At 45.8% G+C, this 17,765-nt stretch overlaps 1 protein-coding gene across 1 annotated transcript in view; it reads right to left on the bottom strand.

Moving 5' to 3' along the window:
- KAZN (kazrin, periplakin interacting protein) overlaps positions 1–5,554 on the bottom strand; it is a 996,076-nt gene extending 990,522 nt beyond the window's left edge. The window contains exon 1 of the mRNA XM_081816825.1: positions 4,641–5,554. Coding sequence (XP_081672951.1) covers positions 4,641–4,761 — 121 coding nt within the window. The 5' untranslated portion in view covers positions 4,762–5,554. The remainder of the gene's footprint in view (positions 1–4,640) is intronic.
- Between the last annotated feature and the right edge of the window lie 12,211 nt (positions 5,555–17,765).

The following is a 17,765-nucleotide window of genomic DNA, read 5'->3' as shown; positions in this document are numbered from 1 at the left end:
ACGGCCCACAGACTGTCAGGCCCAGGGCTCAGTCAAGAGCCTGTAGCAGAGACACAGCCAAACACCAAGTCAGACGGTCTCCCCCATCCAACACTTTGGGGACCAAGGAGGAGATGGGCAAGTGGAGTTACTCAGCTACACGGAGACCAAAAGGACAGCAGCTTGAGTCTGCACTGCCCATCCCCTTAGATTTCCTCCCAGCATCTCTGTCAGGTGCTAGAGACAGCCAGAAACAAGTGATGTGGAATACAGTGAGGTCTCCAGCGGCCGGCCTGGGAGTGTGGCCCTCAGCTCCCACCTGAAGGAAGTCAGGCAGGAGGAATGAAGAGTGACAGCCTCCAGGCTAACTCCTCTCCTACCTTTCTGGGCTAGAGCAGGGTCCAGAGGAAAGGGGAGAAATTTGGGTTGGAGGTTAGAAACAGAAGGGAAAGAACTTGCAGGGCTAGCCTTCCCAAAGTGGGTGGAGGACCCTGGAGGGGGAAGAGGGTGAACAACAGCATCAAAGCCAATAGAAGAGCCAGAACATCACTCTCTCCACTTCCTTGAGAAAGACAAGACACATTTAAAAAACAACAACAACAACAACAAAACCCTTTGCAGCAGCTGCAGTTTTGCCCTTTTTGAGCACAGGTTTTGGGGTCGGGCTGACTGGGGTTTAAGTCCCACGGCTGCCAACATCTAAACTCACCCATTTAACAGGAAAGGCACCGTCTGCCTGCAGGGTGGCCTGAAGAGGCGGCAGACACGAGCTCATCCAGCACAGGTCCTACAGATCTCGGAACACAGTGGGAACTATTCTTACTAGAGCTTTCAGACCTACTCTAACTGCTCCCTGCCTAAAGCAATGCCTACTGTGCATGGTGAAGCGGGGAGGAGGAATAAGAAAACCAAGGCACCATATACTATCAAAGGTCCCAGCAAGGAAGCATGGCTTGAGCCCTTCCACACAGTCCCACACAAGTTCTATCTACCCCCATTCTGTGCTACATATGTGGGTCTAGGGCAGGGATCAGCACTCTTTATTCTGCAAAGGGCAAGACAGCAAATATTTTCCGCTTTATGGGCCACATGGTCTTAGTAACAGCTACTCAACTCTACTGTTGTAGCACAAAAGCAGCCACAGATAAAATGAACATGAATGGATGTGGGTGTGTACCAATAAAAGTTTATTTACAAAAGCAAGTAGTGGGCCATATTTGGCACCAGGGCCATAGTTTGCCAACTCCTGGTCTAGGATTTGGGGGTTCATCCAATTCAGACAGACAGCAAAAAGTCAGCTCAAAAAAGCTGAATTGGGACTAAATGAGAAAGAACGCCATACTCTTTCCATGGCCCCACCGGACCTTCACAATCCTGCTACCATGAACTGGGTCAAAGTTCTGATTGGCCCCACCCATGCATAATTACATCCTCGCTGCCAGGGTTCTACTGCTGCCCTCCTAAGTCCAATGGGCCCTTTTATGCTCCTCCCCCCATCCCCACCCCACTAAGCATCTTTGACTGCTCCATCTCTGAACAATCAACTTCTCCTAAGACATAGGATACTTACAGACACAAGAGACTAAGCCGACTTCACCAGGGACCACATACTTTAGCGGTTAAAGGCACAGGCTTGGGCATCTGACCGGGGTTCACCTTCGCCTTTCACTACTTCCTAGTGGGATGAAGGGGGGCATGCAGACAACCTGAGTGTTTCCCTTGCCTGTAGAAACTGGTTAGGATTTTTGAAAATTAAGGTAATTTATATAAGACTTATTGGAAGGATTGTTGAAAAACGGAATCATTAAAAAGTCACATCGTGGGCGCCTGGGTGGCTCAGTTGGTTAAGCGACTGCCTTCGGCTCAGGTCATGATCCTGGAGTCCCTGGATCGAGTCCCACATCGGGCTCCCTGCTCGGCAGGGAGCCTGCTTCTCCCTCTGACCCTCCCCCCTTTCATGTGCTCTCTCTCTCTCATTCTCTCTGTCTCAAATAAATAAATAAAATCTTTAAAAAATAAATTAATTAATTAATTAATTTTTAAAAAAAAGTCACATTGTGTAGAATTCTCTTTTCCTCAATACGCTTTACATTTGCCAAGTAGATCATCTTCTCCTTGAGGAAGAGCATCTCCTTTTTTTTTTTTTAAGATATTTTTTATTTATTTATTTGACAGAGAGATAGAGAGCACAAGTACGCAGAGTGGCAGGCAGAGGGAGAGGGAGAAGCAGGCTCTCCGCCGAGCAGGGAGCCTGACGCAGGGCTCGATCCCAGGACCCTGGGATCATGACCTGAGCTGAAGGCAGCTGCTTAACTGACTGAGCCACCCAGGTGCCCCAAGAGCATCACCTTTTGACTTACTCTCAGATTCTGTAGTTCTGGAACCGTGCAGAGAAAGCACATAGTAGGTGCTCAGTGAAGCCGGCTGACTGAGGGTTGCATCTTACTGGGGAAGAGCCATGACGGACACAGCGGTGAGCTCCTGCAGCCATGAGGTCATTTCTCACACACGGAAGGTCTCATCTGTAATGCCAACTGAACCCCAAATGGCTGGCTGGAGAGGGGTCCACATTTTCTCTCAATCCTTTTCACCTCCTAATTGAGTGAGTTCTTCTGACTTAGCTTTTTTTTTTTTTTTTTTTGCCATTTTAAAGTTTCTTTTATTCCCATTATCAAATTAAAATGAGAAAAATAGGAGGAAAGGACTGTCACATTGCTTTGCAAATCGGGTAGCATTATTTTAGGCTTACTCATCTTTGCATGTCTTCAGGGAGAGCATTCTCCCTCGAGACTGCTGGCCATGATTATTCCCTGTGCTTCCCTGACATAAAGGGGTTTTGTTTATTTGTTTGTGTGTTTGTTTGTTTTTAAAGGAGACAGAGGATTTCACAGGCTGATTTAGGCCTGGATGCCTCCAAAAGCTTAGAGGATAAAGCCACAGGGAACAGCACCGAGGCACTTTAGAAATCCAACCTGCCTTCTCACAGTAACTTCAGGGGAGTAGAAAGGGGCGTGCAACCTCGGTCCAGGCAAGCTCCCAAGTCTCCTTCTCGTGTGGGGCAGAGGCACCGAAGTCACTGAGGACCAAATAATCCACAGATGCGTGAAGTGGGAGATTCTCAACCTTCTGGACGAGCCAAAGTGCATGTGGAGGGAAGGGTGTTCAATGCTTCGGACCCCTCGAACCGAAGTCTCTGCAGTCCAAGGTGCCCCGACTGGCCCGTGGAAGGATGCGCGCCCAGCATCCTCTAGAAACATTAATGAATACTTGCCACTCACCGTGCCAGGAGTACAAGCCTTCCACGCACCAACTTAAACTCTGCAAGGACACTATGAAGTATATGAGGTATCCCCATTTTACAGACGAAGAAACTGAGGGGCAGAGAAGTCACCCGCCTGAGGTCATGCAGCCTGTAACGGGTGCAGCCGGGACCCCTGGCGGTCCAGCTCCAGAGCCCTCGCTCACCCACCCCAAAGCTGCCACCCTGTGCAGACACATTCCATCCCGAGACACCAGCTCGTTTGTTGTCCCCAGGGAGGGCCCGCGGCGAGGCTGCCCCGGGCGCCCCGGAGAACTGGCCTCCCAGGCCCTCAGCTCCCGTGACCGGCTCGTTTGTTATGCCGGGACTTCAGAGCCCCCAGAATGGAAGGTGTGGATGGATCAGGCTGCCGTGAGTCCGGTTCTTGTTTTGCAGCTAGAGATGGATGGCCCGGGGAAAGGGGTGGGGTCTGCCATGGCCAAAGTCACGCAACCACCTTGGGAAATTTCGCATCAACACTGACACAGGCCCCCGGACTCCCAAAACAGTGCTCTTCTCATCGCCTTCCTGACTCACAGCCAAAATGCGCAATTGACGCTTGAACACCCACGAAACCTGTGGAGAGCACGTGGTCCTTCTCCCAACAGGGATGCACTCAGAGAGCAGGGAACCGGGCCGACATGAGGCCACCTGGAATCTTGTGGGACTCCAGCAGAACCGTCAGCACCTTCAAGCAGTGGCGTGTGGGCTCCAGCCCCATGACCATTTGCACCAAGCCACGCACCCTCACCTGGTTTTCCTTGTGACCGATGCACATCCGAGCAAGATGGCTGGCAGAGGGTGAGGCTGCAGCCCCAAGTTTCCCCTCTGTACAACACACGAGCCTTTGGAAGACAATGTCAGGGGCAAAGAGCAATGGGGTCTCCCTGCAGCAGAGCCAAGGGCTGGGAGAGGCTGCAGGACGGACACGATCGTGAGCAGCTAAGTTCCTCCAACACTGGCTGGAGAGGCCCGGCTCGCACACCTCCCTCGGCAGCCGAGAGAGGCTGTCTTCTAACAGAAGACGACCAGTCTGGGATTGGCGCCTGCCCTGAAAAGAGGGCCACAGCCACCACGTCATCAGATCCCTCCTGACGCTCCCGCCCTCATCCTCCAGGTAGCCACAGAGAAAAGAGACGACAAGACAAATGGGGGCCCTCACTGACCGTGCCCCAGTGGCACATTCTGTCTGGTGGCATGTCCTAGCAACTTTAAAGTGAATATGCCAGGCAATCACATCACTGGCTAGTTGAATCTCACATTCCAAATTACATCCAGGGAGAGACGGGGCAGACAGACACAGGGGCCTCCGCTGCTGGGGCCCCTGGCTAGCACCCTGCTCCCCACACGACACCCCTCCTACCTGCTTCCATGAGCTGGCACTGCTGACCAAAGACGTGGGAGAAGGTGACCGGGCCCATGGCAGAACTGGATGGCGCCAGCGTGGATTCCATGGCTCTCCTGGGGTCTTTGGTGTGGGTCATGTGGCAGCGTCCAGACCCTTCAGAGTGTCCAAGCAAAGGACAACGTCACTGGCCCAGGAACCGTAGGTCTGAGGCTACTTGTCACTTCCAAGAAGAGGTCCCCACTCCCGAAGTTTATAAGCTTCTTCCTCCTACCACTCACTCCTTGCAGTTTTCCTCAAACACCAGCAAGTGAAAAATGAAACCCTCTATGCTTTGGCAGATCTTGCACACTCCCAGAGTTAGACGCACAGGGAAATCGAAGTTTTGCCCAACAGGAACCTTTCCTCTCGATTGGGAGGGACGACGACAGGGATGCAGTCCCCCTCTGCCTTCCTGGGAGTCACCTGGAAGGGGCAGAGTCCGCCGCGATGCTGCCCCTCCGGGGCTGGCTGGCTGGAGAGCTCAGGCCCCAGCAGGTCCCCGCCAACGCTCTGCAGCGTCTCCTTCCAGCGAGGAGGGCCGGCGGCGAGGCTGCCCGGGGCGCCCCGGAGAACTGGCCTCCCAGGCCCTCAGCTCCCGTGACCGAGGCCCTGCGGTCCGCCCTCCTGGAGCCCGAGAGCGGCCGGCAGCGTCTGAGCGCCCCTGGGCGGCCGGATGCAGGCGGGGAGAGCAGCGGGCGGGCGCAGCGCGGGCACTCTGCAGCTCTGGGGTGAGGTGTCCCCGGCTCATCCTTCACTCCCGATGCCTTTCCCTTCCCACGTCCCCCTCCTCGCAGAGCTGTGGGGAAGAAAGGGAGACGTGGTTAAAGAGCCCCAGCTCCGACCTACTGCAGCGCCCCCCCCCCCACCACCACCCCTTTTCCGTGATGCAAAAGGGACGGTACTTGGGAGATATTCTGGATGCAGAGGGAAGTGCTAACTCAGCCCAGCAGGCTCCTGGCTGCTGTAACCTCTTCATGCCCACAGCCCAGGGAGTGCCAGACGCAGGAGAGGAGAATGCCAGCAGTGAAATCCAAAGAGCAAGAAGAGAAGAGATGGCAAATGCCACACATCCCCCATGGCACCGACATGGTCTGGGCACTTCATGCCCCTCAATCCCGACCTCTTCTGGGCACAGAACAATCCACCTGCTCCACCCCAAAGGGACAGTTCCCCTGGAAAGGGGGGGGCGGGGAAGGAGGAATACCGTCCACATCCACGGGATTACAACAGCTGTTGCAGTGCGTGCTGTGTCTCTATTTTGACATCCCATCTGCTGATCGCAAAGGTGCTAACTTGAGAAAGAGAGAAAGAGAGAGAGAGAGAGAGACGCTGCATCTTCTCCAGCCAGCATTTCAGATACTTTTGCTGGGGATCTGGCAGGACGCTGGTGGCACCGCGTCCACCAGGAGAAGGGGAAATGGCATAGCGGCAGGCAGGGCACCCAAGGAGGACCTGGGCTGAAAAGCCATTTGCCTCTTCGGTGTTCAAGATACAGAGAGTAAAGTTCCAACTGATGTGCGGGCCAGAAAGGCTCTCAAACAGAAGCTTTTCCACTGGAGCTCTCTGCCAGCAAGTCGTACAGCTCAGTGGTGTTCAGAGGGTTGTGTGGGATGGTTAAGGCAGGGCACAGGAAGCCCTGACAAACTTCCAGGAGTTAAATGAAGTCAACTTCATGTTCTCACTCTAAGGTAGCTGGAACGCCTGACCAGCCCTTTTCTTGCACGGCAGAGGTTCTTCTCCAAGCCGTGACGTTACGGAACATCAGAGACCGTTCCCTCTGACGACTGAGGTCTAACGCACTCAAGGAGGAGAACAGACTTCTTGAGAACGGCAGAAACCCCATGCAGGATGGGAGATGGGTTAGCTTCCCACGTTTCTGCAGCTCCACAGGTTTTAATGCATCCTACCTATGAAGTACTATGCTGCCCCCACGAGAAATCCCAGGTGGACTGTGGGGAGGAGAGATGAATAGGAGGAACACCAAGGATGTTTAGGGCAGTGAAAATTCTCTGCATGATGCTCTAAGGATGGATACATGTCATTATACATCTGTCTAAACCCAGAGAGTTACAACAGCAAGCATTACAACTATGGACTTCGGCTGATAACGATGGGTCCATGCACGTTCATCAGCTGAAACAAATGTCCCACTCTGGTGGGATGCTGATTATGGGGGAGGCTGTACATGAGGGGTCTATGGGAAATCTCCAAACCTTCCTCTTAATTCTGTTGTGCTCTAAAAAAAATTATCTTTAAAAAAAAATCCAAGGTAAACCTTTATACGCTAATTCAACCTGCAGATCTTTTGTTTGGAAAAGCATGGGTTCTTTTCCTCCCTTCTCTGCGCACCTAGCGCATTGCTGCTCCCTGCTCCATGGTGCTCCATAGAGAAATCTACCACATCTCACTCTGCTCACGACGCACCTGAGTTGCCTCCAGCGCTGAGACCATAAACAACACAGTAATGATGCCACCTAATGGCCAGTCATCAATATGTCACCCAAGTCGGGACACCAGAAGGAAGAGAAGCACTATTAGTAGTTACACCAGGATAAGTGGCATCAAGGGGGAGGGATGGATCTGTGCAAGAATTTCCCCGGCTACGTACCCTGGAGTGGAATTATCCAAAAACAGATGCAAATCTGATTTCATGAAATGGTGCCAAGCACTAGTCCAGAATGGCTCCCTAGGGCTGCACGCGGGGTCCCACTTTCGCACAGCTTTACCAATAGCCACCATTGGCAAATATGAGGAAGCCGGGCAATCTAACAGGTATAAAGTCATAGCTCATCCTTTTGATTTGCTTTCCTTAATTACTAGGAAGTTGAGCACTCTTCAGGAAATTTCCAGTTCACAGCCTCGACCCGCTTTTCCAGTCATTTTTCTCATTTCTGACTTTGTTGTTGATTCCCTTGATCTTGCTGGATATTCACTTAGACCTTGCCAGTATCTCCTCCCTGTCAGTCATCTGACTGGTAACTTCACGCATGGTGTCTTTTCTTGACGAGAAATATTTCAATTTAATGTGGTCAGATTCATGGCTTCTTGGACTTACAGTCTGTTTTGAAGGTCTTGCTTAAAACCTCCTTCCCCAAGGTGGCACAGTCAGCCGCCTTCAGAGCTTTACCTTTCACACGCAGGCCTTGTCTCTCTGCAGCCTACTTTTATATCTGGTATAAGGTAGGGTCCTGCTTTTCTCGAGACTGTGAACCAGTTTTCCCAAAACCGTATTTGCCCAACCTGTCCTTTCCCCAGTGTGACCTCACTGTTATCTATCAAGTTCCAACACCCATGGGTCTCTTTTTGAGCTCTCTCCTATTCTGCTAGGTCCCCCCATACTGTGCTGTCAATGGTAACATTTTAGAGTCAGTGGACCAACATTTTAAAAAGCCCAGATTTCCAATTTTTCAAGACATGTCAGATTTGATGGTGCTGAGTCTGTGTGTCTCTTGCTAGTAATCAGCTGGAGCAGCAGATACCCCTTTTGTGGGATGTATGCCTTCCTGTTACACCAAATCTAGTCTCCATTCATTTATAATACAAGCCTATTTCTCCTAGAGATGTGTTCAGGTATTATAAACAACTCCAAAGATGGAGGTCAAAAGAAAACCACATTAGAGAAAACATTTACTGACTCCCAGGAATTTTGTTATATCTGGGCTAATAAAGATCATTTATTAATTATCTACCTGATACTTGATACAATGCTAGCCACAGGCAGATGGAGTAGAGGTGTGGCATGGAAAGGGGTGGAGGGGAGGAACAAGGAAAGAGTGGGAGAAGCAACACATAATCTGTACGGACAGGATAAACACAGAGAATGATGAATCAAAGCAGAAAAACACACCACAGTGTGAACTGTAGATCATGAAAGGTCTTGCCATTCCAATATAGGTGAGGGTTAGCACCTTCAGGGAAACCTTTAAGAGGGGGACTATGTCAACTGGATGTGATCAGAAGTGGGCTTTGCATCGGTAGAAGGAAAAGACTGGGCTGGAAGGAGGGGTTGGCACAAGCAAGTCATTTGGGCAATGCTCGCTTAAATGCCATTATACCAAAAAGCTTCTGAAGGCCACTTAGGGCTCTTTAGATTAGGAAAGATAAAAATTCGCTCTACTTCACATCAATGGTCATATCTATATTCTAAAAATCTCCCCTGGTACCTTTCAGACTTCAAACTGATCTGCCCCAGAAGGCTCCCGTGACTTCGCTGAGACTCATACTCCCAGAAGAGTTAAAAAACCAATTCTCTGACTGATCAGGCTCAACCCATCAGCTGTTATCACCTACAGTTCCCAAAAGGTGCAGAGCACCACTGCCAGGCATCATAGACAGGCAGAGGCAAAGTGAAGGACAATTTAGGAAAACATGACCCTGAGCTCAGAGCAACTTGTTTTATGATGCTTCATGTCTCATAGCAAAAGACCACTCAGCAGAGGCTGTTCCGTGCCATGAGCCATGCTGTGAGTTCCACGGACATTCTTACTTAATAACAGATACTAACATGCCCCATTCCCAGACTGAGGAAACCTGCACTTAGGGAAATTCAGGTGCTTTGCCCAAGGTTATACAGCCGTGAACAGGTGATCCCCAAGAGGAGCGGTTCTACTGAGTCTCTGCTTTGTGGCTGGCTATCACGGACTTCACTGAAAAGTTGTGTTGCTGGTGCAAGGTCCATAGAGGTCTCCAGTTGACTCAAGGTTCCAAGCAAGGCACAATCAATGTCATTTTTACAAAATGTTTCAACAGTTTTAGTGGCATAGAATTCAAATGCCATACAACTTACCTATTTGAAGTGTGCGATTTAATGGATTTTAGGATATGCACAAATAGGTACAAACATCAGCCCAATGTTAGAACATACTCATCACCTCAAGAAGAAACCCATACACTTTATCTATCACCCCCCACAAACACCCATTCTCCTTCAACCTAAGTAACCATGAATCATTGTCTCTGTAAATGTCCCTATTCTGGACTTTCACATGAACTGAATCGTAGAACACTGCTTATACAATCATGTCTTGATGCAGCCCTAGGCACTAAGTTATCCTAGTAACCTTAAAGGTAGCAAAGGCGAAAATAGTACTTGGCTCAAAAGGAGCTTAATTAAATTTCTAGACAGACTCCTCTAGAAAGTGTAAGCCTTTCTTTCTCTAGAGAAGTCACTGATGAGTAAATCTAGGCCACTCTCCTTTTATTCTGTCACAACTGAACCTGTAGAAGTAAACATAATGTTCCTCTGGAGGAATGGGACTTAAATTCAGTCTTGTCAATCCTAGGTCTTAAATTATTTCTCTAATTTCATATACACTCTCTAGCACTGAATCAAAAATAACCAGCTATCTACTTTCCTTCCCTCCTGAGTAATTCAATTCAATCCAAAAGAGGGGACAAGATAGATAAAAATCCATGCCTGAGGTGGGGGTGCTGGGACCCAATGCTGAGTCAGAACGCAAGCAAGATGAGGGGGCATCTGTAAGGTAAGGAGTGAAAGCGGCGGGGGGGGGTCAGAGCCCACGAAAGGCAAGGAAGGCATCGGATGGTACAGATATGTATAGATATACAAATATCCACAAGTATGTGAGTGTGTGTGTGTGTATATATATATATATGTATATGTGTATATATATATATAATCTAACATATATAAATATATATACAAAGAAATAAATCCAGATTTAGATGTGTGCATATATATAATATGCCAGTATACTAGACCTACTATATTCCCTAATTCTGTCCCCTGAGAGTGCCTAGAAGCCATGACACCCCAACAGCAATGAGATCTCATGGGTTCTAAATACCATTCTTCCTTAAAAGCAACCAGAGCTGGTTGATTCCAAGGCTGAGATGAGGAAAACACAAGAGCTTGATGTCCTGTTCAGCCAGAAAGAGGGATGGAGACATTCCAAAAAACACACAGAAGCCAGCCCCACTGGCCAAATCAAGGATAATTTGAGCATAAAAAATGATAATAATGAATTTAACTCATTAAGTAGAAACCCATGAATCCATATGGGTAGATGGATGGATGAATACATAATACATGCACATATACATACATAAATAAAAGCATAAATAGATCAGAGAAAGCTCTTCTATATTATAGCAGAATGCCAACCAATAAATGTATTCTAAATAATGTAACTGGAAAATTGCCATTTGACAGCCATTCGAAGTTATAAATCAGGCAAGAAACATCAATGAGTGCCAAAACTGTAGATGAAAGTTTGATGAGGAACAGTATACTTAATGTCTCAAACTATGTCTCTATAAAATATTTATTAACTTCAGCGTGAAAAGGGAGTGACTTTACAGTGGGGAAACCTGATGAAGACACTATCTTAATCAAGTGACCCAAGTTAACATCACCAGTAATAGAATAACCAAATCATGTACCACTGAATAAGACAAACTCAGAAGGACATTTCTGCAACATTCCTAACAAAGATCTATTACATCAATCTAATCATGAGGAAATCAGAGAAGCCCAAACTAAGGAACATCCTATAAAATAACTGTTCTGTAATCTTCAAAAGTGGCAAGGTCATAACCATTAAGAAAAATCTAAAAAGGTATTCCAGATCAAAAGCAACTAAAGAGGCAGGACAACGAAATGCAACCTGTGATCCTGAATTGGTCCAATAAAACTTGAATGGAGTCTATGGATTATATTGTAGTGAAGGATCAGTGTTAATTCCTTGAGTGTGATGGTTGCACTGTGGCTGAAGAGGAGAATGTCCCTGATGTGCAGGAAAAGCACCCTAAAATATTTGGGAGTGATGGAGCATCACGTCTACAACATACTCTCAAATGGCATGTGAGGGGAAAGTTCTTTGTACTATTCTTATAGTTTTTTCTGTAGGTTTGAGGAAAAATAACCAGATACAAAAAAGACAAAACGATCAAAACGCAAGAGAAATAGTCAAGAGAAAGACAATCACAGCTAATCCAGATAACTCTAGTCTCAGATACAGACTATAAAAAGTTTGCTTAAGATGATCAAGGAAACAGAAGAAGGTAAAGAATTTTGGCAGCAAAATGGACACTATAAAAAGTCACCTAATTGAGAAAGTAAGTAGACAAATTGATATTAGACACAGGATGAAATAATTCATGAGCTGGAAAAACAGAAGAAAGTCAGAATGAAGCACAGAGAAAAATGAGAGTGATTCAGTGGAAAGGTCAAACAGGTGTAACTGTCATCCCAGAAAGAGAGAAAAGAGAAAATGGGGTAGAAGCACTATCGGAAGAGATCATTGATACATTTAAGAAAAACTGACGGAAATAAGATTAAAGAAGCTCAATAAACCCTAAACAGGATAAATAAGGAGAAAAACACACCTAGGCAGATCACAGTAACATACTGAAAACCAGCAACAGAGAAAGTCTTTTTTTTTTTTTAAGATTTTATTTATTTATTTGACAAATAATTTATTTGACCAAAATAGCTTAGAAATTGACAGAAGGTAAATGGAATTAGAATGTCCTGAGATCCTTGCATTGCCCAGGAAAACACAGGAGCATTAGTGTATACTAGACCTTGATAAGACAAGAATGCATGTTGGGATCTCTAGTGGTAACCACTGAGAGTATAGGAAAAGGGTATATGATCACCAGATTAACAGAGGGGGACAATGAATATCAAAATAAGCAGTCTAAAAGATGTCAGGAGAGAAAAGGGAACCGAAAAGAAAGCTGGTCTATCTCTGTTACTACCAGACAAAAGAAGAGGAGCTTTAGCAACCATAAATATCTTTCCTAATAACAAAATGATCAATTCTAGAAGCCTCAAAATAGGAAGCCAAAAAAAAAAAAAAATGGATAAACAATCTGGAAAAATAAACCCACAAGTGAAAATTAGAAAAACAAAAAAGCAGAAAATATTGAAAAACGGAACATAATTAACATATGGACCAATGGGCACATATAGATTATTATGCTCAACAACTGCAAGATATCCATTTTTAATGTAGAACATTACAAAAATTGTCCCCATGCCAGACTTTAATTCAAGTTTCAAAGAAATGTTAAAAGAAATAAAAAGGAACTTCCTTTAGCTGATAGAGAGTACATATTTAAAAGCCCATAGAGAGAGGGATGAATAGGCAGAGCACAGAGGGGTTTTAGGGCAATGAAAAGACCCTATATGACACTATAATGATGGATAATATCATTATAAATCTCTCCAAACCCATAGAATGTGCAACACCAAGAATGAACCCGAATGGAAACCATGGACTCTGGGTGTAATGATGTGTCAGCCTAGGTTCATCGATTGTAACAAACGTACTACTCTAATCAGGGTATTGATAATGATGGAGGCCGTACATGTGGGGGACCAGAGGGATTATGGGAAATTTCTGTACCTTCCTCTCAATTTTTCTGTGAACCTGTAACTGCTCTAAAAAATATAGTCTATTAAAAAAAACAAAAAAATTAATCTAACCAGTCTCCTCCCAGCCAGGATAGGGAAAGAAATAGCCAAATAAATAAAAAGGCAACATATCTAACTAAAAACAAAAAGAACCCCATAGAAAAACATAATTCATAATGGTAAATGTACAAAAACATAATTCATGATGGTAAAATATTGAAAGCTCCCCCCTGAAATCAGGACTGAGATAAGAATGACCACTATCATCACTTCTATTCAGCATTATACTGGAAGTTAAAAAAAAAAAAAAAAGAAAAGAAATTGGAGGTTTGAAATTAAAGAAAATTGTCCCTATTTGCACATAACATGACTGTTGTAGGGAAATCCAAAAAGAAAAATCTACAGATAAATTATTAGAATAAATTCAGCAAGGCTGTTAGATATAAGGTATATGTAAAACATAAATTATATTTCTGTACATAAAACAGAAAATAAAAAAATTTAACTATAATAGCACTGAACCATATCAAATAACTAGGACTAAATCTAATGAAAAATACTCAACACATTCTACAGAAAACTCTAATTAAAAGATGGAGAGAAAGTAATCTAAATAAATGAAGAAATGCATTTTTCATCCATTCAAATGGATGAGCACCATTAGGCCATGGATTCAGTGATCCAATGTTGCAAAATGTTCAATTCTCCCCATGTTGATCTAAGATTTAATCTTATTAAAATTTGAACAGATTTTCTATGAAAACTGACAAAATGAGTATAAAATTTAATTGGAAAGGCAAAGGGCCAAATCTCTTGAAAATCACCAAAAAGTGAGAAGACTTGCTCTACCAGGTTATCCAGATTTTTAAACTTCAGTAATTAAGAGAGTATGATATTGGCCCAAAGATACACAAATGGACAGAGAGATAAGAATAAAGGGTCCAGAAGGTGACTCACCATGGCAGAGCAACAGAGATGCTCAGTGGTCCTCAAGTGGAAATCCATATGGGAAAAGAAAAGTAAAATTTGACCCCAACCTCACACCATATTCAAACGTCAATTATAGATTATAGATTCCGATGGGAAATTAAAACAAAACTGCTTGGGGCGCCTGGGTGGCTCAGCCAGTTGAGGGTCCAACTCTTGATTTTGGCTCAGGTCATGATCTCAAGGTCGTGAAATCAAGCCCCTAGTCAGGCTTCGTGCTCAGCGAGGAGTTTGCTTGTCCCTCTGCCCCTCCCCCCACTCATGCTCGCTCTCGCTCTCGCTCTCTCATGCTCTCTCTCAAATAAATCCTTAAAGAAAAAGAAAAACTGCTTGATGATAAGAATATCTTTATGAACTTGAATGGGCAATGGTTTCTTAAATAAGACACAAAAAGCGTTAACCATAAAGAAAAAGACTGATAATAAGACATCAAAGTTAAGAACTGAACCCACTCTGTGGCTTGTCTTTCCACTCTCTTAATAGTGACTCTTGACAAAGGGAAGAAATTTGCATCACCAATAGCCAAGAAAAGATTGCTACTCTCATTACAGAAAGAACTCCCCTCAAATCAGTAAGACAAAGAACTTGATAAAAACACAGACAAGAGACTCAGACAAGCACTTCACAAAAGAGGATATTTAAAATGGGAAAGGCAAATTAGAACTTGATAAAAACACAGACAAGAGACTCAGACAAGCACTTCACAAAAGAGGATATTTAAAATGGGAAAGGCAAATTAAAACCACCATGAAATAACTATCCCATACCCACCAGAATAGCCAAAATTTAAGACTGACAATTCCAAGTGTCGGCAAAGGTGTAGAGCAGCAGGGACTCACACACTACTGGTGGAAGCATGAGTTTGTGCAAACACTTTGGAAAACTGTCTGACATATTAAGGTTGACCTTCCCACCTGCTCTCTGACCTAGAAATTCTACTCCTGAGTAGACACCTAACAGAATGCATGTCTAGTATTACCAGAATGTTCACAGAGGTATCCATTCCTTAGAACAGCCCCAAACTGCAAACAACCCAAATTTTTATCAACAGCCATACAAGATAAATGTGTATATTCCATACACTCAGGAATGGAAATGAACAATATGCAACATGGATGACTCTCAAGGTTGAGAGGGAAAGCCAGACATGAACTACATGGATGAGTCTACCTAGTTTGTCCTGTGAATTTCATATAATCATTGGTGTAAAGGGGTCAGGACACTGGCCATCTTTAGGGAGGAGGGAGGAGGGGGTCATTGGGAGGATCCCAGGGGACATCTGGGGGCTTGCAACATTCTCCCAACACAGGAGCTCCACCATGGACTCTGTGCGGTTGTTGTACTTCAAGAAAAGTCACTTTTAAAGGTCTGAGGGGTTACACACCAAACTTAGCCCTCAGCCTCAAGCAACAGGACAAGTGAGAGGACCTCCATTTTCCTTCCCATTGTCTAGGACAAAGTCGTACAATTGGAATTTTTAAGCTAATTAAACATTGAGTTGGGGCAATATATCAGCTTTCACCAGGAAAGTTTTCTATTCCCCGACCACTGTTACTGGAAAAAAGCTTAACATTTGCGAAGTGAGCTGTTAAATGAAAGCAAACACTACTTTATCTTAGTGCTGTCTTCCCTTTCCCTCATTCTACTTCAGCTTTTCCTGAGTATGACAAAAACGCCGATATCGGTTCCTAGGATGTCTTTCTGCCTCGTTTTTAGAACAGTCCCCGGCATGGACAGACGCACAAAGGTGGATGAATGGGCAGTCTGAGATTTGGTGGATTTCTCCCCCGCCTTCCCACCACCCCCCCCCCCTTAGAAATCTCTAAGGAGCCAGTCGGGAACTGCACCATCAAATCGGGCTTAGTTTTCTCAGTTCTGTATCACTACGGTGATCACGGCATTTATTGCCTAAACCGGGGCACTGGAAGGTGAAAGGAAGCGCTATTCACAATTATATTGGTATGTCAGGCATAAACCAGGACCATTCCAGGCAACGGAGACGTAAGGTTACAAGCTGGCTTGGGACTCAGAACTCAATGGCTGGAGAAAACTGAAAACGTAAAGCAAGGCTCCTCCGGGATTAGGGCTGTGCTGTCAACCTTGTTATTAAAACAGGGTAATTGTGTTCTCTTACTTTCTACGTAACAGCTAATGCTATTAGCGCTGAAATAGAAACCAGTGCTAAATGCATCTTTTATGAGACACTCAGCCTTTTGTACTTTCCCTGCCTTATTTGCTGGGTGCCAAATACCGGTTCTGGGAGGACTGCCTAGGGCATGCTTCACCAACAGCACACAGGATGCGGACACCTAACCTCTGTCCTAGTCGCCCCTCTCAGGCTCTCCCGTGCAATACGGGGGCTGAAATTCCGGACTGTTGAAAGCTCTGGGGGCTTAGTAAACATCTGCTAAGGGAGTCACATGGCACAGTGGTCCTTCCGGTCCCTCCTATGTGCTATACCCCCTCCGAGGACCTCGCTTTTGCACCTGCCGCTCTCTGCCTGAAACGCTGTTACCCCTTCCTCTGGCCCTCAGCTCCCAGGTCTGACATCACTGCCTCACAGAATACATCTCCGATCGGCCCTGTAGGTTGAGTGCCTCTGTTACTCAGTACCCGGACCTCCTGTGAAGACCCAGATGTTGGATGGGAGATTTGATGACCACGGCTTTCCCCAGGACTAGAACTAGGGTAAGGCGAGTGAGACACTCAATCTCAGGTGCAAACTTTTAGGAGCCAGAACAAATAATATATGTCTTATTGAAACATTATTTATTAGAGATCAAAATGAATGCAAAAAATTTCACAATGGATACAATACCAAAATTTAAAATAAAGGCAGGATCACAAGGCAGGGCTTTTTAAAGTACAGGTTGCTGAATCCCACCCCTGAGTGTCTGACTGGGGAGGTCTCAGGTGGGGCTGAGAATCTGCATTTCTCACCAGTTCCCAAGTGATGCTGACACTGCTGATCCAGAGGCCACATTTTGAAAACCACCGCTTTGGGGTATACTCAACCCCACTTCCTACCTCCTCCCCACATCAAGGTATAGAAAAACAACTGCTTCTATGCCATGAGTAGAAATGGGCAAAAGAGCAACACTATGAAGTAGACCAACAGTTGACAGGCTAACCCACTGTGGTAGGCTGCATGATGGCCCCCCAAAAATCTCACGTCCTCACGTCTCATAACCTATGAACGTTACCTTCTGTGACAAAAGGGACTTTGCAGATGTGATTGAGTTAGGGCTCTGGAGATGGGGGAGACTAGCGTGCATGATCCAGGTGGTCCCAAAGTAAGTCACTTCCTCTAGATGAAAGAAGGCAATGTAATGACAGACAGGAGTGGTACGCTTTGAGGATGGAGGATGGGGCCATGAGCCAAGGAATAACAGTGGCCACTAGAAAAAGGCAAGGAAACAGGATTCCCCCCTCAGAGCCTCCAGAAGCCCTAAGGACGCCCTGAGGTTAGCCCAGTAAAACTATTTCGGGCTTCTGCCCTTCAGAACTGTAAGAAAATAAATATGTGTAGTTTTAATTCTCTGAGTCTGTGGTAGTTTGTTACAGTAGCCACGGGACCCGGACATACTCCCCACCTGAAAGAGCCTGGTGCCAGGGTAATGCTCACGTCTGCCACAGGAGAATTCATCTCAGCCAGGCCTCTCACGCACATTATCACTAGCATTCGCAACAGCTCTGCACAAAGGACATTTCGGCTCTCCTTTACAAAATGGAAG

The sequence above is a fragment of the Leptonychotes weddellii genome, chromosome 4 (genome assembly GCF_054177405.1).
Source record: "Leptonychotes weddellii isolate Sample4059 chromosome 4, ASM5417740v2, whole genome shotgun sequence".
NCBI classification, from domain to species: Eukaryota; Metazoa; Chordata; class Mammalia; order Carnivora; family Phocidae; genus Leptonychotes; species Leptonychotes weddellii.
The sequence above is the reverse complement of the archived record's forward strand: the minus strand, read 5'-3'. Positions and strand labels throughout refer to the sequence as shown.